The 27,204-nt window shown below is 38.1% G+C and overlaps 3 protein-coding genes across 5 annotated transcripts in view; 2 read left to right on the top strand and 1 right to left on the bottom strand.

Moving 5' to 3' along the window:
- Positions 1-27,204, bottom strand: part of LOC108053817 — a 68,188-nt gene that overhangs the window by 9,231 nt on the left and 31,753 nt on the right. The gene's annotated exons all lie outside the window — the stretch shown is intronic.
- LOC108049291 lies at positions 8,282-9,363 on the top strand. Its single transcript, XM_017130432.2, has 2 exons — positions 8,282-8,391; positions 8,996-9,363. The coding sequence occupies exons 1-2, from the start codon at positions 8,319-8,321 to the stop codon at positions 9,301-9,303; spliced, it is 381 nt and encodes a 126-aa protein (XP_016985921.2). The 5' UTR covers positions 8,282-8,318; the 3' UTR covers positions 9,304-9,363.
- LOC108049290 (phenoloxidase-activating factor 2) lies at positions 15,731-17,839 on the top strand. 3 transcript variants are annotated; one of them, XM_044459964.1, is made up of 3 exons: positions 15,731-15,958; positions 16,020-17,040; positions 17,245-17,839. In XM_044459964.1, exons 1-3 carry the CDS (start codon positions 15,737-15,739, stop codon positions 17,754-17,756), a joined length of 1,755 nt encoding a protein of 584 aa, XP_044315899.1. In that variant the 5' UTR covers positions 15,731-15,736; the 3' UTR covers positions 17,757-17,839. The 3 variants fall into 3 exon arrangements, with proteins under 3 accessions (XP_044315899.1, XP_044315898.1, XP_016985920.2); XM_044459963.1 differs by having other exon boundaries at positions 16,020-17,358; positions 17,476-17,839; XM_017130431.2 differs by having other exon boundaries at positions 16,020-17,839.

The raw sequence follows: 27,204 nt of genomic DNA, 5'->3' as shown, positions 1-27,204 counted from the left end.
TTTCTTTCGATTTGAATCCGGGGAACCTCGCAAAGCACTTTCCGTTTCGATTGCCGCTCTTCCACGCTGACCATTTATCCAAAATCCCAGGCGTTCAGTGATCTAGTGGCAGTATTAACGCTTTGGATAAAAACTGATTTTTACTGTGCACTTGGAGAAAATATTCGGATGGTGCTTTACGATTTGTATTTTATCTAGGGAGTTTTTATTTCACAGTAAGATGTAATCATTTTATTGGCTAAACAGATTATAATAAAAAACTGGCAACAAATATTATTTACAATCATATTTAATATTTCATCAATATTAAAAAAATAAATTTTTTTAAATTTAATTTGTATGTTATGTATCTTAGATAAACAAATTAGACTTAATAAAAAAACGATTTTGAATAGGTTTGAGAATCAACACAAAACGGTTTGAAATTAGTATATAATTAACCAAAAATAACATTTTTAATTTCTTTAAATTGAAAAGATAAGGTTCTTAAATTTTAAATACAATATTAATATTAATTTTGAAAAAAAAAATATTGTTTTATCAAAGTTCAATTAAAAGAAAAACAATTGAACACTAAAGCAATCGTTTTTAATTCCATTCCTTTAATATAAGCTTAAGTACATTTATAAAGCAACTACTAGTACTGAGTAAGTTGATAAATATTTTTTCAGGTGCACCTAATGTTTAAACAAATTAGTCTAAAGCTCAGCGAGAGTGCCAATAAGCTAATTAAGTCCAATGCCAGACCCCAAAGGTATACAACCAAACAGATATGTATATTTGTACATATGTATATACGATTGCGCACAAAATAATTACACACACCTAAGCACATATATATGTGTGTATAAATACATAGGTGGTGTGCGTGAGTGGGCTTACACATATTCTCAGTTATCAGCAAAAAGACAACACTACGCTCTGTTAACGCTGCTCGCCTATTCGAATTAGTACAAAATAATACCGTATTTCCTAGAAGTTTACGGATTCACCGTTACGCCGTAATTTCACTGTGAGAGTAAGAGAGATGGAATGAATTGCGGAGAGCAACAACAAAGGGCAATTTAGTACGCCTTTCGTTCAGTACAAATTCATGGGGGCAAAAAAGAGCGAGCGTATTACTCATACGCTCCGTTATCGCGATCATAAACAAGTGCCTTGAACAATTGTTTTTTCGACACGGAGTATAAATGTTTTTATTTTGTTTATATAAAAATTTAACAACAATTCGAGTGAAAAAGTTTAAAACATTTTAAATAGTTTGCTAATGGAGCAGGCGACCAGCATATCGGAATAGCTGACGAATGCACCAAAAAAGCCACTCGGCCAACGAATTGAATTTCACATTCTGGTCTCCGTTGGGTTTCGTTTTTTTTTCGGTAAAAGTTATTCGTCACCACCGCCGAGAACTCAACAAAAGCTAGAAGTGATAAGCAAGCGATCGTGGGACGACATTCAGTGCCCCTTTTCGTATATACCCGATTATCACCCGATTCCCTCCCGATTTTGCCACAATACCCACCCGATTTCCTCCCTATTGTGACCCAGTTCCCACAGTGCCGTTGATTATTTAATCGCCTACATTGATTAATAAAAAAGCGAAGCAAGGTTCTATAATTTTAATATAATTGTTAGATCATTTTGAGATTAATAGACCCCGAAAACTACACAAGCTAGAGACTTGGGATTTAACGTGCAGACTCTAGATATACCTTCAAGTTTACAAGTCTGCCCGTTATCGGGTGAAATGTTTATTCGCTTTATATTTATGGACACACCAACAATTTTACAAATCAAAAACTTATTTAGAAGTCATTAAAATATTAAGTTTAACATGGTCAGTAAACTCAGCTCTACTTACTAAATGTACCTTACTGTCAGATGGCGCTACATTTTTTTTGGTTAGCCGCGCTAACAAAATTGCGAATCTATTGGGCTCCTATTTGTTCTGAAATTGGTTAACATAGTGAAGCATACTCGACTTCAGTGTTTATTTCAGATTTTTTTAAAGGCATATAAATAAAAATTAGTGAAATGATAAATACAGGCTGAATTGCTCTTTCTGGTGAAAGTAAAGTACATTGACCGAAATAAGTTGGCTGACAGCCGCCGCAGGCATCCCGACTTTCCACGTTATTTCCGCAAAAATCACGTGTAAGCCGAACGAGCCTGCAGCGCGCCGTCGACAAAGGTGAGACACCTCTGTCAGGTGCCCTCGTCATCCGCATTGCTTGAGGGCTCCTTTGCACGGTGTCAGGTGGGCCGGGTCCTGCTGCCTGTTGCACTTTTTGCACATAATCACGTCACATAAACGGACGACAGGCCAGGATATGAACAACAAGCTGCCGCTCCCTTTCATCCTGGCGACATGTGACGCTTGGCTTTAGATGGCCGCAAAAAAAATAAATAAAAATAAAACGTAAAGGGATGGGGCAAAAAAAAAAGCAGGACGAAGAGTCCTGGGACCTTCCAACTTATTTCTCGCCGGGCTTTTCACTTTATGTTTATGTTGTGTGTTGTGGGCTGTGACGTTGGCCACTGACACTTTGCTCCTGCTGCCGCTTCTCCTTTCAGCTTTTCCGGCTCCTGTCGCCTGTCTCGTACTTTTCGCAAGCGGATGCGACCGGGACACCTGGACACGCTGGGTGTTAAAATAACAGGCACTGAACATATTGACTTTTAAAATAAGCATTATGGCGGTAAATTTTTATGAAGCCCCCATCCTTTCGGCTCCTTTTGGATCCCGGCGCTGTGTGCGCCGGACAGCTGAGTGATTTATATATATTGTTTAATATTATTATGGCTGGCAGGTGGCCATTCGGCCGGGCTTTCGCCTTGGTCCTGTTCCGGCCGACGGATGTGCAAAATGCGAGAAATTGAGCACATTACAAGCTCCGACTCGTGTCCATGTCGATGTCGATGTCCAGGCCCTTGTCCTTGTCCACGTGTGGTTGGTAATAATTGTTAAAGTGTGCGGTTGGTTGGGAAGGATGCGAGGCGTGGCGAGGCGAGTGGAATGATGAAGTGATGGTCCTCGGAACCAAGACAGGATGCGTGGAAGTTTTCTTGCCGCTGTCAAGCTCGAGAGGATTGCGCTCGTAAGCCTCGAGAGCAGTTAATGGTAATTGCAATTATCCAGCGAGCTTTATTGGTTAATGAACGAGCACCGGCTTAATGTCCTCCGGGCAGGCGATAATGTGCACAGCAGATTGCCCACCTAACGCAGAAGGCAATAATCTAATACGAATAACGCAAGCTCAGGCAGGATTGTCCTCTTGAATTTGTATACCCTTGCAGAAGGTATTATAATTTCAGTCAAAAGTTTGCAACGCAGTGAAGGAGACATTTCCGACCCTATAAAGTATTTATATTCTTTATCAGCATTACCAGGAGAGTCGATCTAGCCATGTCCGTCTGTCCGTCGGATAAAATTTGGTTAAGTTATGGACTTTGGAAGTCCAGTTATGGGCCACCTTTTAACAACACATCGGAATCTTGGAAATAAATGACATGAAAATGGGTCAAAAATTGCACCAACGTTAAAATGAAAAATTTTGATGCAAATTTTTTGAGAATCAAATTACGAGTCTTTAGAGGTATGCCACTTTGAAATCGGATAAAATTTGGTAAAGTTATGGACTTTGGAAGTCCAGTTATGGGCCACCTTTTAACAAAACATCGGAAACTTGGAAATAAATGACATGAAAATGGGTCAAAAATTGCACCAACGCTAAAATGAAAAATTTTGATGCAGATTTTTTGAGAATCAAATTACGAGTCTTTAGAGGTATGCCACTTTGAAATCGGATAAAATTTGGTAAAGTTATGGACTTTGGAAGTCCAGTTATGGGCCACCTTTTAACAACACATCGGAAACTTGGAAATAAATGACATGAAAATGGGTCAAAAATGGCACCAACGCTAAAATGAAAAATTTTGATGCAGATTTTTTGAGAATCAAATTACGAGTCTTTAGAGGTATGCCACTTTGAAATCGGATAAAATTTGGTAAAGTTATGGACTTTGGAAGTCCAGTTATGGGCCACCTTTTAACAACACATCGGAAACTTGGAAATAAATGACATGAAAATGGGTCAAAAATTGCACCAACGCTAAAATGAAAAATTTTGATGCAAATTTTTTGAGAATCAAATTACGAGTCTTTAGAGGTATTCCACTTTGAAATCGGATAAACTTTGGTAATGTTATGGACTTTAGAAGTCCAGTTATGGGCCACCTTTTAACAACACATCCGAAACTTGGAAATAAATGACATGAAAATGGGTCAAAAATTGCACCAACGCTAAAAGAAAAAATTTTGATGCAGATTTTTTGAGAATTAAATTACGAGTCTTTAGAGGTATACCACTTTGAAAATGGATAAAATTTGGTAAAGTTATGGACTTTGGAAGTCCAGTTATGGGCCACCTTTTAACAACACATCGGAAACTTGGAAATAAATGACATGAAAATGGGTCAAAAATGGCACCAACGCTAAAATGAAAAATTTTGATGCAGATTTTTTGAGAATCAAATTACGAGTCTTTAGAGGTATGCCACTTTGAAATCGGATAAAATGTGGTAAAGTTATGGACTTTGGAAGTCCAGTTATGGGCCACCTTTTAACAACACATCGGAAACTTGGAAATAAATGACATGAAAATGGGTCAAAAATTGCACCAACGCTAAAATGAAAAATTTTGATGCAAATTTTTTGAGAATCAAATTACGAGTCTTTAGAGGTATTCCACTTTGAAATCGGATAAACTTTGGTAATGTTATGGACTTTAGAAGTCCAGTTATGGGCCACCTTTTAACAACACATCGGAAACTTGGAAATAAATGACATGAAAATGGGTCGAAAATTGCACCAACGCTAAAAGAAAAAATTTTGATGCAGATTTTTTGAGAATTAAATTACGAGTCTTTAGAGGTATACCACTTTGAAAATGGATAAAATTTGGTAAAGTTATGGACTTTGGAAGTCCAGTTATGGGCCACCTTTTAACAACACATCGGAAACTTGGAAATAAATGACATGAAAATGGGTCAAAAATGGGAACAACGCTAAAATGAAAAATTTTGATGCAGATTTTTTGAGAATCAAATTACGAGTCTTTAGAGGTATGCCACTTTGAAATCGGATAAAATTTGGTAAAGTTATGGACTTTGGAAGTCCAGTTATGGGCCACCTTTTAACAACACATCGGAAACTTGGAAATAAATGACATGAAAATGGGTCAAAAATGGCACCAACGCTAAAATGAAAAATTTTGATGCAGATTTTTTGAGAATCAAATTACGAGTCTTTAGAGGTATTCCACTTTGAAATCGGATAAACTTTGGTAATGTTATGGACTTTAGAAGTCCAGTTATGGGCCACCTTTTAACAACACATCGGAAACTTGGAAATAAATGACATGAAAATGGGTCAAAAATTGCACCAACGCTAAAAGAAAAAATTTTGATGCAGATTTTTTGAGAATTAAATTACGAGTCTTTAGAGGTATACCACTTTGAAAATGGATAAAATTTGGTAAAGTTATGGACTTTGGAAGTCCAGTTATGGGCCACCTTTTAACAACACATCGGAAACTTGGAAATAAATGACATGAAAATGGGTCAAAAATGGCACCAACGCTAAAATGAAAAATTTTGATGCAGATTTTTTGAGAATCAAATTACGAGTCTTTAGAGGTATGCCACTTTGAAATCGGATAAAATTTGGTAAAGTTATGGACTTTGGAAGTCCAGTTATGGGCCACCTTTTAACAACACATCGGAAACTTGGAAATAAATGACATGAAAATGGGTCAAAAATTGCACCAACGCTAAAATGAAAAATTTTGATGCAAATTTTTTGAGAATCAAATTACGAGTCTTTAGAGGTATTCCACTTTGAAATCGGATAAACTTTGGTAATGTTATGGACTTTAGAAGTCCAGTTATGGGCCACCTTTTAACAACACATCGGAAACTTGGAAATAAATGACATGAAAATGGGTCGAAAATTGCACCAACGCTAAAAGAAAAAATTTTGATGCAGATTTTTTGAGAATTAAATTACGAGTCTTTAGAGGTATACCACTTTGAAAATGGATAAAATTTGGTAAAGTTATGGACTTTGGAAGTCCAGTTATGGGCCACCTTTTAACAACACATCGGAAACTTGGAAATAAATGACATGAAAATGGGTCAAAAATGGGAACAACGCTAAAATGAAAAATTTTGATGCAGATTTTTTGAGAATCGAATTACGAGTCTTTAGAGGTATGCCACTTTGAAATCGGATAAAATTTGGTAAAGCTATGGACTTTGGAAGTCCAGTTATGGGCCACCTTTTAACAACACATCGGAAACTTGGAAATAAATGACATGAAAATGGGTCAAAAATTGCACCAACGCTAAAATGAAAAATTTTGATGCAAATTTTTTGAGAATCAAATTACGAGTCTTTAGAGGTATACCACTTTGAAATCGGATAAACTTTGGTAAAGTTATGGACTTTGGAAGTCCAGTTATGGGCCACCTTTTAACAACACATCGGAAACTTGGAAATAAATGACATGAAAATGAGTCAAAAATTGCACCAACGCTAAAATGAAAAATTTTGATGCAAATTTTTTGAGAATCAAATTACGAGTCTTTAGAGGTATACCACTTTGAAATCGGATAAACTTTGGTAAAGTTATGGACTTTGGAAGTCCAGTTATGGGCCACCTTTTAACAACACATCGGAAACTTGGAAATAAATGACATGAAAATGGGTCAAAAATTGCACCAACGCTAAAATGAAAAATTTTGATGCAATTATTTTGAGAATCAAATTACGAGTCTTTAGAGGTATGCCACTTTGAAATCGGATAAAATTTGGTAAAGTTATGGACTTTGGAAGTCCAGTTATCGGCCAGCCATGTCCGTCTGTCCGTCCGTTTCTACGCAAACTACGGCTTGCCGAAGTTTGTTTCCAAAACAAGGTAATACCTGAAGTAGATATCCACCAGTTAACTTAAGGAACGTAACCTGGTAAGTTGATATTTAAGCATAGTAAAATATTGAGCAAGGTAGGTCAATCAAAATAAGTAAAAATGGAAATAATTAACAGTTTGAATAATGTATAGAAATTGTTGGAAAACCATTTTTTAAATATATAAACTTATATATTCTTAATTTGCTAAGAATACAATTTTATATTAAGTACTGAGTCAAACCCAATTTAACATTTGTATGAATTTAACGAAGTGCTCAAAGTGAAATTCGTTACTAAAAAGTTTATTAATGCGTTTGCTGAAACAAGGGGGAAATCAATTAATAAATAAGTAAATGTGTCCACAATTAATTTCCATTTTGCGACACGCATTTGTCGTTTTCCCGGCCGATTGATTGCATTTTAAATGTGTTTGTTCAGCAGCAAGGGGAATTTCGCACTCGGCCAAAGAGTATGCCATATTTAAAGCACCACTTTTTGCTTGCTACTTTTTCAGGCATCTGAAAGTTGTTCAAACGCATAACTGCTGTGTGTTTGCGCGTGTCCTGGCTGATCATTTGGGTAATTATAGTCGGAAAAAACGCTTCGGCAAAGAGGGCTTAACCATCAGTTCGAGTTGTGCAACCAGAATGGCGGTATAATGTTGTAAGAGGATTAATAATGCGTTTCAGCAATTAAAACTCGTAAATAAATTGATAAAAAATCATAATGCTTAAAGGAAAGAACTGTTTTTATGTGCAAATTAGGTTTGTTTTTTTATAAATCCATTGGTGTTTAAGCTTTAATGTTTAAATAGCCAATTTTATTTTGAAGTATTATTGGGGAAGGGCAGCACTTTTACTTTTTTTTGAATGAAAGAATAATGAAAATGTAACAAAAAATAATAATTAGGCTGATACATTTCCTGACTCTTTATTAAGACATTTATCAATAAGCTAATATTTTAAGATTCTTAAAAATAAAATACGTTTTTCTTATTGAAAATACACTTGAATTCATTAATAATTTACAGGGATATATATAATACATGTATGTTTTAATTGACTTTAATTGTTGTCTAATAATAACTATTAGTTAAAGATAAATATTTTTAATGACTTAACAGAAATTACTAAACAAGACATTACACCTGTGATTTGAAACCACGGCGGAAGTCGCTCCACCAAGCAAACCACGAAATGTAATTGAGGCCTTGTGGTTGCTGGTTGGCGGTTTCAGGTCGGTGGTGGTGCCAATTAGAATCCAGAAGCGGTGGGGAGAGGTGTGCTACTTCAAAGGAGTAGGCGTCACTTCTCCGCTCGGCTCTCGGCTTTGAAACTCGATTCGAAAAATGAAATTCTTGTATCAAAAGAAACACCAGCCGCTCGACCCAATTAAACAAGCTCTTCGAAAAATTGCACGTGGTGAGTAATGAACGTGACTATTCATAGGAATTATACTACTTTATTATGGTGGGAAACAGTGTCAAAGAAAACATACTCAATATAATTTCTGTATGAGCGTCTTAAGCTTTGTTTTCATTAGACGATGTAAGCAGAAAACTTTCCAATTATTTTACTAATGATTTAGTTGCAAATTAATTATAATTCATTTATTATTTATAATTTGAATTAGGTTCAGAGATATTTAATATATTTAAAACTCGCAAACTTAACATATGAGTACATATAGTCTTTCTTAACGATTTTAGAAATACGCTTTTAGTTTTATAAAAATCCGACGACTATATCATATAGCTGCCATAAAACTTTTTGAATTTTATTTAAATCTTACGATTAATTGTGTATATCTATCGACCATATTGATTGTTTTACTTAGAAATCATTTTTTCAAGGTTTCTTTCGCTAAAGTCGGTAATTTGAGTGAAAGGTAAGGTAAATATATTATATATAAACTGGTTTCCCGTAATATCGAAAAAGACAAGCATAAGAAAATTTGTTTCTTCATTGGAAAGATGTTCATAAATTCTATCTGGCGAAGATTGTCTAAGATTTTTGTCTTCCACAGTTCTTGGCAAGGCCTTCTGTTACCTGGGCACCCCACCTCTGTGCCCGCTCCACCAGGCGAGTGCCCTGACCCAGTTCCACTGCCACTACCTGGGCGTCTGTCCCATCTGCAGCCTGTGCTCCTTTCCCGGGATCGCAACGTCATCATGCTGGAGTCCGTGTTCTTCGTGCTGCGGCAGTTCTACAGCTTCGTCTGTCCCATGCAGATCTTCTACGAAATCGAGGAGACCGAGCAGCAGGGGCAACGTGAGGAGTGGGATATCTGGTCGGAGCTCTGAGATTCGGCGGCATGACTACGAAAGCAATTGATTAATGGCGGGCGGGGCGGAAGCTGTTGGCAATAAAGAGATCTCTACCATTTTCCCCTGAGTCACCCTGGCTACGCGTCTCCGATTCGCACATAATTTTCGCATAAATTGTCAAATAATTTAAAGCCCTGCCATTGAGCAGGAGTCAAGGTAACCTAAGCCGTCGGATGAAATTTATTGCGTCAGCTTGAACAGCATTGTGAGTGGGGGGTAATGGTGTCTGCTATCAGGCATCATTGAGTGTCGTTGAAATGCCAGTAATTGCGTATTAAAATTATACACCAGGGACCATTTGTTTAATGAAATGTATCCGTGTCTGTGAGCTAATTAGGTTACCATTTGCCTGGTATTTATGCAAAGTAATTGAAGAATTACAGAGAGGGGGCGAATAGTTCCTGTGGTGTTTGAAAGCTCTATGCAGGATTTTCATTTTCCACTCGAACGGAGATCTTTAATCAGCACAGAGCGGTGGATGCAGGGCGTTAAGGTGACACCTCGCATTTGGCCTTCCAGTTTCCTACTTTGCAATTCAAATGTGGTTTCTGTGACCCACCTTTGACCCCCATTTCCAGTTCCTTCAGCCAAGGCATTTCAATAAGCCGGTCCGACTTGCAGGCCCAGCCGTCAATCTGCCGACTCTTAGGCAATTTGTTTAGCTTGTCGAAACACCCACACGTCGCATCGACCAACTTATTTTGAACAGAGCTGACATCTTTCCCGCCCTTTTTGCCAGTCTTTTCTCTCCGCCCCAAACAGTTGACACAATTTGACTTTTGGCATCCAAACGTTCGAACAACGCCCTGAACTTTTGAACTAATCTATTTGTATTTGTTTAGCTTGACATTGTGTTGTTGTGTGTCAGTGTGTGATGTATCGCCCACCGACAGGTGCAAAATTGGGGATGCAGGTCACCGACGTTTAGACTCTTTTTGCCCTTGATGGCTTCTTTAGTGGGACACTTTGCTCAGAGGAGTTCAAGTGGATTATGATAAACAAAAGAAAAAAGGTGTCTATATTTATATAAGCATTAGCTTCATAACAATTTGGTGCATTTTGATTAACACAAAAAGAAAATAGTTATCCCTTCCGTGATAAAATACATACATATTGGACCTAAAATATAATTGAATTGGAGTTTGGTAAGCAACATCGATTCACTAAAGCGACCAACAAAAAATTCTTCGTATTAACTCGGTATTTTTAAAAAATTAAAGAGTAATTTAAAATATTTTTCTTAGGCCTCAACGATTTTTGAACTTTATGTTTCAATATTAGACAATATTTTCCATTTCCAATAGTAAAAAAAAATGTTTTAACATAAAACTGCAATTTGTCTTATCTTTTGTTAAATGTCCATTTTATTTTGATTTTTTACTGATTTCCTTGATATTGATTCTTGAAACCACTCGCCTTGAGTGTTGAAGATACTTTGAGCAAGAGTCTTGAGCAGTGGATGTCGTTCTCAGATTATAGCAATTGCATTAACGATAGAGATATGGCATTGCTTTGCCAATTAAGGGGCTATTTGAATCCCCTCCCTCTTGCTGTCGTTAATACCACAAATTAGCCCGGAAAGTGGAAGTAACCGGTGGGTGGGCGGTGGTCCGAGCTCAACTAATAACTTCTAGTTGCGTGAACAGCCCGTAAACCAATTTCTCCCGGCTGTGCTTTCATTAGCGCTGCCTCAATGGCCAAGGCCCCCTGATTTCCAGGATTCGTCCTTGGCTCTGGTCAAACGATTATTGGCCTCTCCCCCGGTGAGTGTGTGTGTGTGTGTGGGATGCTGCTAAAGCCCTTTCGCGTTAAAGCCTCTACTCCACTGATTGCCAGATTTGTTAATTATGCACGTTATAATTAATGTTTGCTATCCAGGACTGTCCACCTCCCGCCCCCACCCAACCAACTCACACTTCCCTGCTAATTGTCAATAAATTTGCCAGCTCAAAATATCATTTCCCAGCCGGATCCCCCACCGCCAAGCTCCCCGCTGTCATGCTGGCTGTCAGTTGTGCTTAATGCTTAAATGAAATCTAATCACGTTCTAATTTCAGTTAAGTGTGACAGCGAATTGTGCGACCCGTCCTTGGAGCCACCATTCCATACACCCCCGATCCCTCATCTTTGATCCCCCACCCGACCCCTCCGCTTCCGTTGCTCGTCTCCTTGTATTTCATTTCCGCCATTTAAGTGGGCCACTCCCACTTCGTCTGCTGTATTATTCTTTTTGGCCAAGTGCCAGTCGGGAAAATTTGCATTCAATGAAGGCGACTGACCTGCAGTCGAAGGGGCGATGTTTTAAGAACGTTTTAAGGATGGTAAAGAGTGCTAAAACTTTGATGAGCTCGATTTATAGCGACGCATAAGCTGGGTACTCACAATTTCGAACCATTATTACCTATTTATTTAGTGACTTGGTAAAGCTCTTAGGTCTTGGGATCCATAAAATACAACTCTTCAATTTTAAATCAACTCCAGGATTTATTTAAGTGCTTTGGGATATATTATTTATTACTTACTCAACAATTAAGTCTTAGGTTTTTTAAATTTTAAGTTATAATAAGGATGTATACAAAATTACATTTATTTCAAGACCATACTGGGATACTTTTGTTATTTATTTGGTATTTTGTATTATTACATCCGTAATGTTATAAGATTGCTAGACTCATAAGCGCATTTTCAAATTAGCTGATGATTCAAGTATTCTGTTTACATGCTTATTAGGTTGTTGTTCGTTTTCACTTACTAATGAGCAGAGTTGTGCACTTTTCCACGTCTGGCGGAAAAGTTTCTTTAAATTGCGCAACTGGCGTTAAATCTCTCATGACCGCATCTACCATCACTGCATGTTTCATAACTCTTCATTTGAAAATGACGCCGGAGGGACTGGGAAACTATTTCGTTTTCAAATTAGCAAACGGTTTTCCCTTCGAAAATCTAGTTAATTAGCGCTTAACAACAAACAACTCGGGGAGAAACAGCAACAGCATCATCACTATCATCATCATCATGGTTGTGAGCAGGCGGCAGTCGCACAACTTTTTTTGGCGCAAAATAGTTGAAAAACTGAAAGGAGGGAGGCCACGCCCCCTGGCCTGAAAACCCACCCAGCCGCCCACTGGTCTCCGAAAAGTACGGAGTGCAAAAGTGCTCGTGAATTAAGCAATTAGCCAAGTCGAAGGAAAAGGAGAAATAAAAACAGGGAATTGCGAATTAGCCGACATCCCAAGTTGCCTATATTGTTGCACAACTCTGACGCTGACCCGCTGCTAATTGACCAATATTCCCGTCTTCGCATCATCGCCATCATCCCGGGGTCTTGAGTTTGGCTTTGGTTTCAATATCGGTTGAGCCATGCCATTGGCATGGTAATTGCAATCGCAGGCATTCCACTTTCGCCCCTCGAGAAACCAGTCGTTGTGGGGACACAGCATAAATACAGCCAATAAATTGAATTTATTTCAGCCAGCTACCAATTCCAATTTTGAGCATTAGCTTCCCTTTCTCTAGATTTCTGGAAGAAAGAGAATTGTGACTTCCTTGTGGACCCTAAGAAAGAAAGTTTTTTGAAGTAAGAGGACAGTTTTGTTTCAAGACGTGGTTTTTTCTATGACGTACTCTGACCAACGTTATTAAAATATAACACTTTTAAAAATTAGAAAAAATATCTAGGCGATTTAAAAACATTGTGATACAAATTTTACTTCTACTTATTTAAAAAGAATTTTAAGAAATAATATTACTAGTTTAGTCAGAAAAAATAATGACATTTTAAAAAATCCCTTGTTTAATTTAACTTTGAGATAAATATTAATTTAAGTTTATAAGGCTTACAAAGTTTTTCTTCACCATTCTGTTAAAAAGACCTCTAAATAACTTATTCTTTTTAAATAGTAGAGTATCTCCCCTTCGAATTGAGACACATTTATTGGCGGCGTTCCTTCTGTCGACTGCTTTTTGGCACATTGCTTATTGATTATTTTTACTAATTTATGTGCTAATAAAATTGTCAATTTGTATGCGTGCAGCGGCGGTTCGCATTGAAGCGGATTCCATTCCCGCGAGTGGCTGCGATGTCCTGGCGAAGGATATAAGGGAGGCGCGGCTGACAAAACCATTAGACTTAAGTGTCTCCTGCTGGCCAGCGGCTGTCTCCCTCTAAGGGCGACGCCCTGTCTCTTTCTTAGAGGGCAGAATGCCAAAGGCTCTTACAAATGACGCTGCAGGACATTTTTGGTAACGATTTTCCCGTCGAAGGCCAGCCAGCTTTGGCTTTAGTTTCACGTTTTCGCCGGGAGAAATCTCAACAATTCACTGGCCAATCCAGGGTTTCCAACTGGCTTATTATGCCGCATTTGAGTTTAAATACGGCCGCAAGGATTTCGCCGATTGCCTTGGGGCTATTGATAATCTCTCGCTCAGTGTTTATGCAAATATTCTGGAGAATTATGGCAAGTTTGGGAATTGAATATCAAATGAAGTGAGTTGAGGTAAGCTTTAAATGCAGGTTGTCGCTGGAAGTTTCAATTTTAATTTAATTTTTCCATATCAAATTAAAGAACTTAAGAATTAAAGTTAGTATTTGCTTAATTATTGGACCAAGCTTGCACTGAATGTTTGTTAAGTTGAGAGCTGCTTAAATTGAGATTTTGTGTTTAGTGAGAAGCGTATTATAAATGAGGTGTTCCATATAGGTAAGCATTTTTTATTTTGTTTCTTTAATAAGACTTGATAAACGATTTTACCATCAGAAAGGTATAATATGATTTGATTCATGGGACTATGGAGACCATTATGCATATGAAAAGCAATTAGTCACTTTGGAAAGTAATGAAATTTATTTATTAAGGTTTAAAGAATTGATAGTTCTTGCAGAAAAATGGCTTAAACTCCCCTTGAATTCCAAGGCACATTTCTTATCACCCTAACTGGTACTTAACTCAGCCTGCTTAAATGTATTTTCTAGGCTAGCAGTTCTATTACGAGAACCTGGTGTCTGCCTTTGCTCCCCGATATAAACAATATTTTCGCACACTTCCCCAAAGTACCCACTTCCACTTAGCAACCTTTTTGGCCTTCACAAGGTGTAGAGCAGCTTTTACACCATTTGTGCCGTTCGAAGGCGGGAAAAAGGGGGGATCCTTGAGCAAACCACTTGATGATGAAGACATTTTGCCAGCTAAAAAATCGGATTTACAACATAATTTACGCTTAAAGCGAGGGAAAGGACCCAGGCTGTGATGGAATGCGGGCGAAAGGGTGGACCGGGGGTAGTAATCCTCATTCAAAGTGCCGCCACTTTGCCGTAGTTTTGCCCCGGCTGGCTACTGCTGAAAAATAGGACAATTTCATGGCCTTTAATGGCAAACTTTTAGTGGTCAATGCAATGGCTGCCGCAATAACATCATCAGGAGCAGGAGGACATTACCGAGACCTCCGCAAAGAAACGGCAAGCTGACCTGCCAGTATGAAGGAACAAGTTCGCGCCTGAAACTCCCTTCGTACTCTTAAATTATGTAAAAATATAATTCTGCCCTACAAAAGAAGGCATTCGGTGGCATGATGGGGAAACGACGGAAAGGAAGGTGCAAATTGTATTACACGAAGTCAAGTCAAGTTCTGCATTCCCTGCTGTTTTCCGCTTGCCGCCCTTTGATGTCGTTGCGTGAAAATTGAATAAAAATAAAATTGTAATGCGTTTGCACTGCCGCAAATGGATGGTGAGTTTGCGGTTGAGTGCTGAATGAAAGGGAAATTACGGGAAATTTTTAAAATTAATGAGATGTTGCAAACGCTCGAACTTGACGGAATTAAATGCGGGACTTATACTCAAAAAATTGTTGATGAGTAAGTGAACTAAGCGGAGCAATGTCTCAATGACTGAACTATAAAAATCATAAGAGAATTCGAAAAAAGGTGATTAAATATACACCAGTATTAAATTAAATTCATTCCTACAATTTAAGAAAAGACTTTAAAGAAGGCAAATTTAGTTAATAACACTTCAAGCTATAACAATAATGTAACTTACTATAAATTGTCTATATATCGATTTAGTTTAATATGTTTAAAAGAATCAAGCTTTGAAATTTAAAAAATATTTATATTTCCTATGAAATTTGTTGTCTTATACAAAACATACCATTGAGTATGTTTTATCCAGACAGCTTTAGAACTGAGAGACTAGTTTCGGTAGAAACGGACGGTCAGAAGGACGTGGCTATATCAATTCGTCTAGTGATGCTGATCAAAAATGTATATTTTTTAATATAATCTAACAACAGGCAATTGACCTTTCACCTCTGGGCTAACGTTATCTGTTGCCAAGCAATCAAAACAAGCCTTATCAAAGTCTGACTTCCCCAGACTTCTCTCGGCAAATATGTTTGCAGATCGCATCGCAGCCGTCAGTTTCTTGAACAGCAGCGACTAGAATGGTCCACCTACACGGAATACTTTCCATACTTTGCCTGCTCATTGCCACTTATGGAGTCCAGGCCAGGATTTGCGGCCGCTCCGTGGAAAAACAGTGCGTGCCGCGACAATCCTGCAGGACCGGCTCTGAAAGTGGAAGGCCGGTCATAGAGTTTCGAACCCTTCAAAAAGGCAACGAAGGATGTCCTACTGCGGAAACTTGCTGTCACACATCACAAATAGTAATGCACATGGAATGTGATCTGGAAATAAGTTCCTTTTAATATCTGGTTTCAATTGCAGGTAGAAAATCCAAACCCTAACGATGATGAACCTTTTCATCAGGAATGTGGCAACGTCAACGCAAATGGGATGACCTTCACCATTGCAGACTTGAATAACCTGTCCCAGGAGGCCGAGCTGCCATGGATGGTCGCCCTCCTGGATGCCAAAGATCTCCTATATAAGCATGGCGGTTCCCTCATTGCCCCGGATGTGGTGCTCACATCGACCTATGCAACCAAAAATCTGAACGAGAACCAGCTTATTGTGCGGGCTGGCGAATGGGACCTTTATACAAATACTGAGCAGCGGAAACATGTCGACGTTGCCGTCCGTAAGATCGTTCGCCACCCCGATTTTAATAAGGATAATGGAGCCAACAATGTTGCCCTTCTATTCCTCGCCGAATCGCTTAAACTAACCCGCCACATTAATCTCATCTGCCTGCCCCAGCCCAACCGGAACTTCATCTGGAACCGATGCATCGTCAGTGGCTGGGGTAAAATGAACATCAGCGACAACTACTATATGAATATCATGAAGAAGATCGACCTGCAGGTGGTAGACAGCCAAAGCTGCGAGCTGAAACTGAAAGTACCTTATTCCTCAAACTTCAGACTTCATAACAGCCTGCTGTGCGCCGGCGGAGAGATCGGAAAGGATGCGTGCGAGGGCGACGGAGGAGCTCCACTGGCCTGTCCGCTTCAAAGTGATCCCAAGAGGTACGAGCAGGCCGGGATCGTCAACTTCGGATACGGATGCGGAGGAACGATCCCTGGTGTCTACACTGATGTTTCCAAAATGATCGGCTGGATTAAGGAGCAGATTATGATGAATAGAGTTAATGGTCTAGGACTCGGAGGATCAGGTGGAGGAGGTAAACCTATTGCAGTTAAACCAAGTACATTTGGAGGACAAGTTGGGGAAGGTGGTGATCAAGGAGGACTTGCAGTAAAGTTTCCAGATGAAAGACCTGATAATAGAGCTGGAAATGCTGAATTGTATGATCATCCTCAAGAAGGAAGACAGAAATATGCAACTGGTGGACGTGGAAGATCGGGTGGAGAAGGTGGTAATGTAGCGACTGGAGGCGGTAATTATGATCAAGGAGGAGTCCCAGTACCCTATCCATCTAAAAGAGATCAATATGCACCGAGTGGACCTGAAGCACCTGATAATAGAGCTGGAAATGCTGAATTTGGAGGCGTTTTGTATGATCAAGAAGGAAGACAGAAATATGCAACTGGTGGACGTGGAAGATCGGGTGGAGAAGGTGGTAATGTTGCACCTGGAGCCGGTAATTATGGTCAAGGAGGAGTCCCAGTACCCTATCCAGCTAAAAGAGATCAATATGCACCGAGTGGACCTGAAGGACCTGATAATAGAGGTGGAAATGCTGAATTTGGAGGCGTTTTGTATGATCACGGAGGAAGACAGAAATATGCACCTGGTGGACGTGGAAGATCAGGTGGGGAAGGTGGTAATGTTGCGACTGGAGGCGGCAATTATGGTCAAGGAGGAGTCCAAGTAAACTATCCAGCTAAAAGAGATCAATATGCACCGAGTGGTAATGTGGCACTTGGAGGCGGTAATTATGGTCAAGGAGAAGTCCAAGTAAACTATCCAGCTGCACCTATCCTATATACACCGAGTGGAACAGTTTTTCCTCAAAATTCGGTTTCAGGTACACGTGATCAATATTTAATTGCAAGTCCCGAAACTAATCCAGCACCTACTATGGAAGTTTTTAAATATTAACCCATAATATTTTCATTTCTTTGATAATATTTTCGAATATTGTTTAAAGCAATAATAAATTGATTTATTTGATCCCCAATGCATATTGAGCCAGAATGTTAATTATTTGCGTAAAGAGTTTTAAAGCTATCTGCTTGACTAACTTCATAAAAGTTGTCTTTCTATTGCAGGTAATATATATGTCGGAACGATCCGGATCGGGCGACTATGTCAAAAAATTAAAAAAAAATATAAATGACAAAAATGTTATTTTGCTGTTTTCCAATTTATCAAAATATCCCTATCAGATATATATATCTATATATATACTATACTATAGTAATTATTTATTATATCAGAATTACGCTTTTAGTTTTGTCAAAATCGGACAACAATATCATATAGCTGCCATAGAAACGATGGCATACAGTCGTGTTTCATTAATTTTAAAGTACATTGTTTTAGAAATACCTGCCAAAAAAAGATCCAAGCATTACAAAATGTTCAGAAATCTGTAGTTTTTTAACTTCCTTTTGTAAGCAAACAAATAAATATATTAAAACATTAACCTTCGAAACTCAAGCTCTTCCAGCATTAGTGTGTGTTTTTGTGTGCGAAAAATGAATATAATCTTTTTACTAAGAATTATATTATACGTTTGTGGTGTTCCAGAGAATGAGATAAGGTATACAATGCTATTTATGACCTACAATCGCCGTATATATACAAATACAAATATACAAATTTTATTTGAAAGTGTTTTATTTATCTTAACTACTCGAGATTTTCAATATGATATTATCAACTTACAATCGGTTTCTTATCTTGCTTAAATCTTTTTTGGTTTTGGGCCTTCGGAATTTTAAACTTTTTTTAAATTGAAGATATTGGTTAACTTTATGTATAAATTAACTTAATTATTTTTAATCTGTCATTCTAGTAAAGATTTTTAAAGTTTATTTTTCCTTTTATTCCGTTCAGCCCACAAAATATCTATAGTTAATTATGCCATTGGCAACACATTAATGTGTCTTACAACTCATCAGGGGTAAAATGAATTTATTGTTTGCCAACGCAGTCCCCAGCCCGGTGGTATTAATGTTGTCTTTCGTTTCTGCTTGCATTATGCATGACAAATCTGGTAATATATTTGCTAGAATATTAACTGATGTCGGGAGGCTCTGACACTTTCGCCCTATGGATTCTGTGGCCCACACAAAACCCGGCTAATTGTGTCCGAGTTTGGCAGAGGCTTATTACGAGCCAAGCTGGCCCCAAATCGCAGCCCAGATACAACCAATTTCGTAACGCACAAAAACTGGGCAAAATGAGGGGAACGGGAACGGGAACGGGAAAACGGGAATTGGCACTCAGAGCCAGTCGAATGTGGAACACATTGTGGCCCTATTGCTTTTAGCCCCAGTTCGCTTCTTGTTTATTTGTTTGTTTGACTGATTTGCTGTTGTTTATTTTGATTTCCGGCTCAAATGCCGAGTGGGCGGAGGCGGATCCTTGTCGATTTCTACATTGATTGTGTTGTCGCAGCAGGAGTTCGATTTCCTCTGCGGGAGTGTGTGCTTGTGCTGCAGCAGATTAGTGTTGACAAACAGGCAAATGGCAAAGGTGATGTGCCGGCTCCTGCGACATCATCGGGCCCTGGGTAATCCCATAAACACCTACCAACAGGAACCATTTCCGGGGCTAGGAAAACCTTTTGTTTGCCACTCGTTTTCCCTCTCGTTTCTCGACATCAAAGGGAATCCGCAGTGGGCCATTGGAAATGGCACTTCGATTGGCCCCGATAAAGGTTTACTGCGCTGACTGACCCCAACTCGGTTCAAATAGTTCAAATGGCATTATTATTTTGCATAAAAAATGCATTAATATGAAATTTATGCATTTGTTTTGACGTTTTTTTTCGCGCTTGCCCCCCTTAATGTGTCACAAAGTCATAACTCGTGTTTTACTGTTTAACATCAACTGAGCTGAGCTCAGACATGGAATAACTTTTAGTGGGTCGCTAAAAATTGTTTAATATTTCATTTTTATACGAGCGGTTTTTCATGGCTGCTCGTTAACGCCATAATTCTGAAAAATTTATGTGGATAATTTAAATGCAAGTGATTAACTTTTTACAAAGCAGATTAATTTCAACAAAATGATTTGAATGATTAAAACTGATCACACTCTATAGGCTTAAGAGTTAAGAGCAAAAATCAGAAGAGTATTTAATATTTAATTGTTGCTTACTTGCAATTGACAAACATATTATGGAAATATTTTATTGCTATTTAGTTTTCATTGTATACTCATTTAAAATTAAACTTGTCAAGAAACATTGAACTTGGTTTGCCTATATAGCAGTTAGAAATATCTACACTTTAACATGTTAATATTAATAAATCGTGTATTTATTTTTAAAAACAGTATTATTAAGGGAACTATTATATTTTGTCCAGCTAAAATGAGTGCAAAAAAATGGTTTTGCAATTTTGAAAACTGACATTTAATTTAGTTGGTTCCATTTTCTCAGCTACCAAATAAAAACGCATATATATTCCAGCAAGTATAGTGAAAAGCTAAAAAACTGGAAGACTGTATTTACAGATGTAGACCTCCTCCGGCTGAAGTTAAACTTCAAATGCAAACATTAAAAAGCAAATGAAATTAAATTATAATCATTTTGCTGGGACATTGTTCTCGTTTGAGTTTCTGGGAATGGAAAGAAGATAAAGCAGTCGCGTTTTCCATGAAATGTTAATTCAGCAGAAACTATATTGCAGGCTGGTGCATTTTTAAGATGGACTCTGGATTCGCATACATATACATACATACATATGTTACATGTGTGTGAATATAAATTACGAGCAGTAATATTGTGGAAAAACGAAGTGGCGAAAATTTCATTAAGGGTTTCAAAGAAAAAGTAATTACAAGCAATTATAAAAACGTCCATTTCACACATGCATCCCACGAATAACGCAAAAAATAGAAGTTAACCGAAAATTATCGCAAACTTTTGCGCTGCAAACTTTTGCAAGCAATTAAATATATTTGTCACTTCAAAATGGCTGACAAGCAAGGGACCTTGCCGAAACCGCAACAGAATCGAGTGGTGCGGGTGGTGGGGCTGTCAAACATTAAACTGAGCCACATCTCCGGCACAACTTCTAGTTCTAGCCACCTCCAACTCCCGGCAAATGCAAAGAAACCTTCAACCTCAACATAAAGTTGCCCAGTAACTGGCACTCGTGACAAGTTCTGGCGAAGTTTTCTTTTCTCCGCCTGTTGTGCTGCAGTTAACTGCAGTGGTGAAAATTTATAAAGTTTTAATCATGTGGAGCATTAGCAACTCATACTGAACTCTGTGTGCACACATCAATCAAGATGTACTACGAGTTAAGTGTGTAATTTATTTCAGCATATCATTTTGCCCACAAAGATATATTATTTATATTAAACAGCCTTCAGAATAGCACCAATTTGAAAGCCCCATATAGCATTTATTTATATGCCATTAAGTTGACCTATTAAAAAACCCAAAACGATTGTGTTTTTTTCAGGAAAAACACAATAGATTATTTCTTAGCCTATTGACCTAATACAAAATGAGTGTACACGGTTTCAAATACAACGTTAAATAAATTTAAAGACTGATGACTAAAAAGTGAACCTATTAATGAGCACAAAATAATAAATTAAAAATGATTAGAAGCCTGACTTATCAAGAAAAAACAAAACAATTCGGGGTTTTCAATGACTAACAAAGTTAACTTATCAAATCTATTTTATTTATAATCAGAATATTAATTACTGCCAATTATGAGCCTATTAAGATTTTAATGGAAGTACAATTTTTTTATTCCCGGAAAAGTGATTACCATCAAACCCATATATGTATATGCTCATTAATTCGGTTTCATAGGAACAGTTAAAATACTCTTTACTACCAAAACTAATTTTTAAAAAAATCCAATACAAATAACTTTATTGAACGGAACGATTAAAATATTAATGTTAATTATTTTAAAAATATGTGAAAAAGAGTTTACAGGTTTTGTTAGCTTAATGGCTTAAGATGAGATCAAATATATTTAAGAGTTGAAAAACCGATGATTATAAATGTAGTAGTGCTTTAGACATTTAAAGACCAAAGCTGTAGAAAAACTTCGATCATAAATCAAAATGGAATTCTTAGCCGAAGTTAAGATAAGTCGAAACAAACCGTGGTGAAACTGGGGGTCAAATTGAAACCATAACCATAACCAAAGCCAGAACCCAAACCAACTCGCTCTTTTCCCCATTGTCCCCAAGCGATCCCCAGCTCCGATTTCTGGTCTGTGAGGACTACCAGCAGGGACACTCTAGATGCAGCCAAGTGGAATCAATTAATCTTTGCTCGCAAACATTTGCCAGTGGCCTCGGCCGAAAAAACAACACCAGCATTGCTGACATCTAAGGAGTCCGAGTCCGAAAATATGTAACCGGGTGGCGTTTCCGTCCCCAACTCCGATGCTGAGTGAAACGTTTCAAGAAAGTGCAGCTTGCAGCTTGCAGCTTGCTATGAAAAATGATAAATTTCACTTTGTAGTACCCGCCCGGCTCCCCACGGCCCCTTCACCCGAACAGGGTCCTGCCTTCCCGATGCTATTTTATTATTTATCAAGCTTATTACGAAAGCAGCGGCATCCACCAGGGAGGATGCGGATCCTTCAGCTGCAACTGTGCAAGTGCATCACCCTGGAAACCCTGCTACGGACGGCGATTGCCGCTCGGTTTGATATTGAAAAATTATTGCTTTTTATGAAATAGTGTCATAAATTATTCGTAATACATTAACAATTATTTAGTAGTTGTTTTGCCTCTCTCGCTCGCCGGCATCTACTCAAATGTGTGATATATGGCCAGTACTTACTCAAGCGAGTCTCGACATACAGGAGCGCAGAAATTAATATTGTTTTGCAATCAATTACCTAAAATGAGAAAGGAGAAAGCAGAGGGAGATGTGTGCAAAGGCCAAAAATATTTAAGGAAAGATTCGAATTCCATTTGAGCTTGTGTCAGTTTTTTACATAATATAGAAAAATATTGGACAAGAAAATTATATTTATTATTCAATGCATATTTCTTGAAGATGATACCATTCAAGTCGTCTTGTATTAAAAAAATGTATTCTGCCCAAAAGTATGCTCTTTATTAACAAAAAAGGTGGAAAATTATGGAATGTTCTCAAGATTTTTATAGTATTTTATTTTAACGTTAATTTAAACAAAGTCGTTTTATTGAAAATGTGTAAATAAGTATTCTTTTAAAATGTCATGATAGTAGTTTCAATGTGTTATCCCTTGCTAAGTCAGCCATTAACAAGTTGGAGATGCTATTTTGAAGTTGAGATGCCACCTCAGCTACTTCTCTATGAGGCAGCCTCCACACTTTGCATTAAGCCGGAGATTAATCTTGAGCCAGACTTCATGTCACATTATGCTTCCCCTTTTTGGCATATTTACATCGACAAGGGAAGCCATCAGGCGAGTAAACACCTCCAGAGTCTCCTGCCCGGGACACTTTTATTGATTTATCACGTCTGGCGTGAGTTATAATTGGATGCCGCGCGGGGTGCGAATCTGGGTGGATATGGGTGGATATGGGTGGATCTGGGTGGATCTGTCGCCCATCAAGTGCAAAGTCGAGCCGGAGTAAGTGACGTATCCTGGGCAGATTTATGGCATCTTTTACGAGTGCCGCCGCTTGCGTCTTGGCGATGGCTTCTTAAAGCCCTTTCGGGTGGTGGTGCAAATTGTGTGATTAGCTGATGAAAGTGTAATTAAATTTCTGAGGCGGCACTTTGAGTTCGCCTTGTGCCGAGTGATTTATTTGTTAAGCGCCGCAAGATTCCTTAAATTTATTAATTATGCGTAATTAATTATGAGACGAGTGGGAGTGTGAGATATTTTGTTTGAAGTCAGCAAAAGAGTTTCTGGGTTTTAAAATATTCGTATGTTTAGCTACTGGCATTTTAAATAAGCTCTCATTTATAAAATTTATAGTAAACAATCAATTAAATATATGAAAAATATCAATTATAATAAATAGATAGAATTTTCGTGAGTTTAATTGTAGCTGGGACATGGTTAAAACTTTCTTTTAAAACCCGAGAATTTGCAATTTAATGCCAAACTTTAAATTCCCCAGAATCATTCACCGCCACTTTCACAGATATACATTGCCGACATGCAAATATAATGTCATGCAAAATATTTGCAAAATGCAGAGCCAGTTGTAAAAATATCCGTTATTCACACAGCATGATGAAATATTTTAGGCAAATGATTTTTAACCATGCCGTTGGCACCTAAAGAAAAAGGTATTTACCCATGGACCGACCAAATGTTTCTGAATTTTAGGCTAGCCGGCAATTGTTTACCATGTGTCTGGTGCAAAATAGTTGTCAAAATACAAACAAATTCTGGTGAATGCAATTAAAGAGAGAGAATTGAAGGTCTGCCATTGTACTATCAGTTAACATGGAGTACCCCACTTGTCAGACGGCCCTCAATGGGATCAGGAATGGAGATAGTATCCATAAGAGAGGGAACTGAACCCATTACCCGTAATATTACACACATTTGCCTAGCGGGGAGCAGACTTACTCAACGCGGAAGCCCGCCCAGAATTTCCTAGACCCGGCACATATGCTTATAATGGCATTTCGCAACTGCCACTCATCCACCCAACCACTGGCAACTACCAACCATTCACCACCAACAAACTACGTCCGCAGGGCCAACATCACGAGTCCTCGCCGTCGGTGTCGAGTCGTCATTGTTGTCGGTGATGTTTTCTATTGCCAGGAGTTGATCCCCAAGAACATGAACTTGGACAGCCATCAGCATGTTAAGTTAAATGAATTAATCCACACTAAGTGATTGTTTAAAAACATAGTTTAACACAAAAATTAGTTTGCTTTATATGGTCAGTATTTTATAAGGTTATGATCACACTAAATAAATGGATTGGTTCATATAAGCTTTTTATAGTTTAATTATCCTAAAAATCAAAAAGAGAATTGTAAATATTTTAAATCGAATTTGTCAACTACTTCAAAATATTAATTATTTAAATAATAATTTTTTTCATTTTAATAATTTCATTAAGGATAATGTAATACTATAAGCTATAGAGGACCCCTTTTTGGTGTCACTTTTAATCATTTCTTTCTTAGAGGTAACTTAAAAGTTAGAGTATTTTCAATTCTTAGTACTTAAAGAGCGGAATTCCTTGCCTTTTATCCGACCACTTTCTTCTTTCTCCTTCCCTCACTCTGTTATTCCCATGTTATTGTCATTTATGTTGCTGCACTTTGTTGTTGTCGTGTCCGTGGGTCGTGTTCTTTAATTGCGCCCTTTGCAGCAAATGTTGTTAACACATACACACACACACACAAATAGACTCCGGAAGTCAATGACTTTTCGCCGGCGAACGTGGAGCGGTTAAAATCCAAATAGAGACATTACCACTAGCTTAAGTAAGGCCCTACACGGCGCAATTGCTGTTATTGCTTTTGCGGATAACACGACCTTTGGCACTCTGGGGTTAAGGCACGCAAGTGGGCGAAAGGGATGTGAATGGGACATTAAGTCATTTAGTTTTATTAGTTACATCACGCCCAGGCAGGTTGGGGTTAAGCATATGGGTTAATTGCATAAATTAAAGCCGAATGAAGCGGCCATTTAAATTATTGCGCACCACGGGTCCGTGAGTCGATGGAAAATGGGAAAAACAGGACGAAGGCGGCGCGCATAAATCATTGTTGGCATTTTTAAATTGGCTTTCTGGGCCGACACATTCCGCTTTTGCTGCCGCTGCGGCTGATGTGGCTGCTGCTGGCCGGGATTAAGGCCAGCCCCAAGGAGTTCCCGGAGCAGTCCCAGTTCGCAAACTGCTGGCCCGGAGATGCCCTGGAAGCCAAGGCGAGGCGAACGGAAATTTAACAAAAATTGACTCAATTTGAATAAGCTGCGAAAAAAGGGCAAGCTGCAGCCAGTTGAGAGAAGAGTTGAAAGTACATAGCGACAATGAAAGAAAAATCCATATAAAAGCCAAACCGGAAAATATCAACAAGAAAAGAGTGAAAAATAAGAAAACTGTGTCAAGGTGAATACGAACACACTTCTCGAGATATTCGATATTCACATGGCTCAGATTTTTTATGTTCGGTGAAAATTTGGATGTTAATAGGATAAGCTTAACTAAGAATATCAGACTTGCACTACATCCTCTAAAACGAAAACTATTTCTAGTTTTCTAGTATTTACGCAATTGATCTTTAATTTAAGCCTGTTTTAATTTAAAGAATTGACTTGTTTTTGCGACCATGTTTAACATTAAGTATTGACTTGGATTTAAAGTAGGTATATCTATATATTCTAGCTTAAAACATCAATGAAAACAAAGGCCTCATTCCCTAATTAAACTATCTATAAAAGATCGCATTGGTTTAAAATCGGCTAATGGTTAACATTCTCAACTGAAAAATCTTTCAATTATATATCAAATTAGCTTTTTTGTTTCTGTTCTACTGGCAATTGATATTCATGTATCTTAAAATACATAAACTTCCATCAGTTTCTTGCCCCTGAATGACACCTCCGAAATTCGTGTTGCGCGTCAAAACTTCTCATGTTAAATCGAAATAAGTTTTCAGCAACATTTCGCCAACTTCAGCAAACACTTGAAGGCGTCAGCACGCACAAACAGACAGCCACGCAATTGCTGTCAATTGTAGTGCGGAAAGTATGCAACAGAAAATTATGAGCGGTGCCGGGAAAACTTTTCGCGGAGGCGGAAAACCCTCGGACAGCCAACGTCTTTGGACCGGAGTTCAATAGAATCCGTCCTTCTCGAAAGGGATGATGTTGTTGGGCTGTCCAATGCCCTGATTGATGAGCATGTCATGAACTTATGACATTGATAGTTATAAATTATTATTATTTCGACATTGTGCTCTTGCCCGGAGCTAAATGTACAAAACTTTTTCCACGTCTTTCTTACTTCCAGCGGGGCACACAAGCATTTGACAACTAATTGACATTTAAAGTGCGCCCAAGAAAAAAGGCAGCCGAATACTAATGATTGCCGTCCAAGAGGTCGCTGAAGCGATGAATCATCTGGAATTTGAATGAAATGTTTTTACTCTTGGCTTTGATAAAATCCTAATGGCTAAAGAATGATCAAAAAACACAATATCGATACATCAATATATTAATGAAAGTGAAAATAACACTGTAATATGTGTTAGGTATATAAATAAATAATTTGTTGAAGTATTGTCCTATTCAAAACAGAGTGATAATCCTATAATGAAAATAAGCGTAATTAAATTCTATTTATAGTTTGTTTTACAATGCATTTCTCATGTTTTAAGTTTGCTTTTTTAAATACTTTGCTCTTTTAAGCTTCAAGTAAAGCC

The sequence above is a fragment of the Drosophila rhopaloa genome, unplaced genomic scaffold (genome assembly GCF_018152115.1).
Source record: "Drosophila rhopaloa isolate 14029-0021.01 unplaced genomic scaffold, ASM1815211v1 contig_2, whole genome shotgun sequence".
NCBI classification, from domain to species: Eukaryota; Metazoa; Arthropoda; class Insecta; order Diptera; family Drosophilidae; genus Drosophila; species Drosophila rhopaloa.
This window is presented reverse-complemented; position numbering and strand designations above follow the sequence as displayed.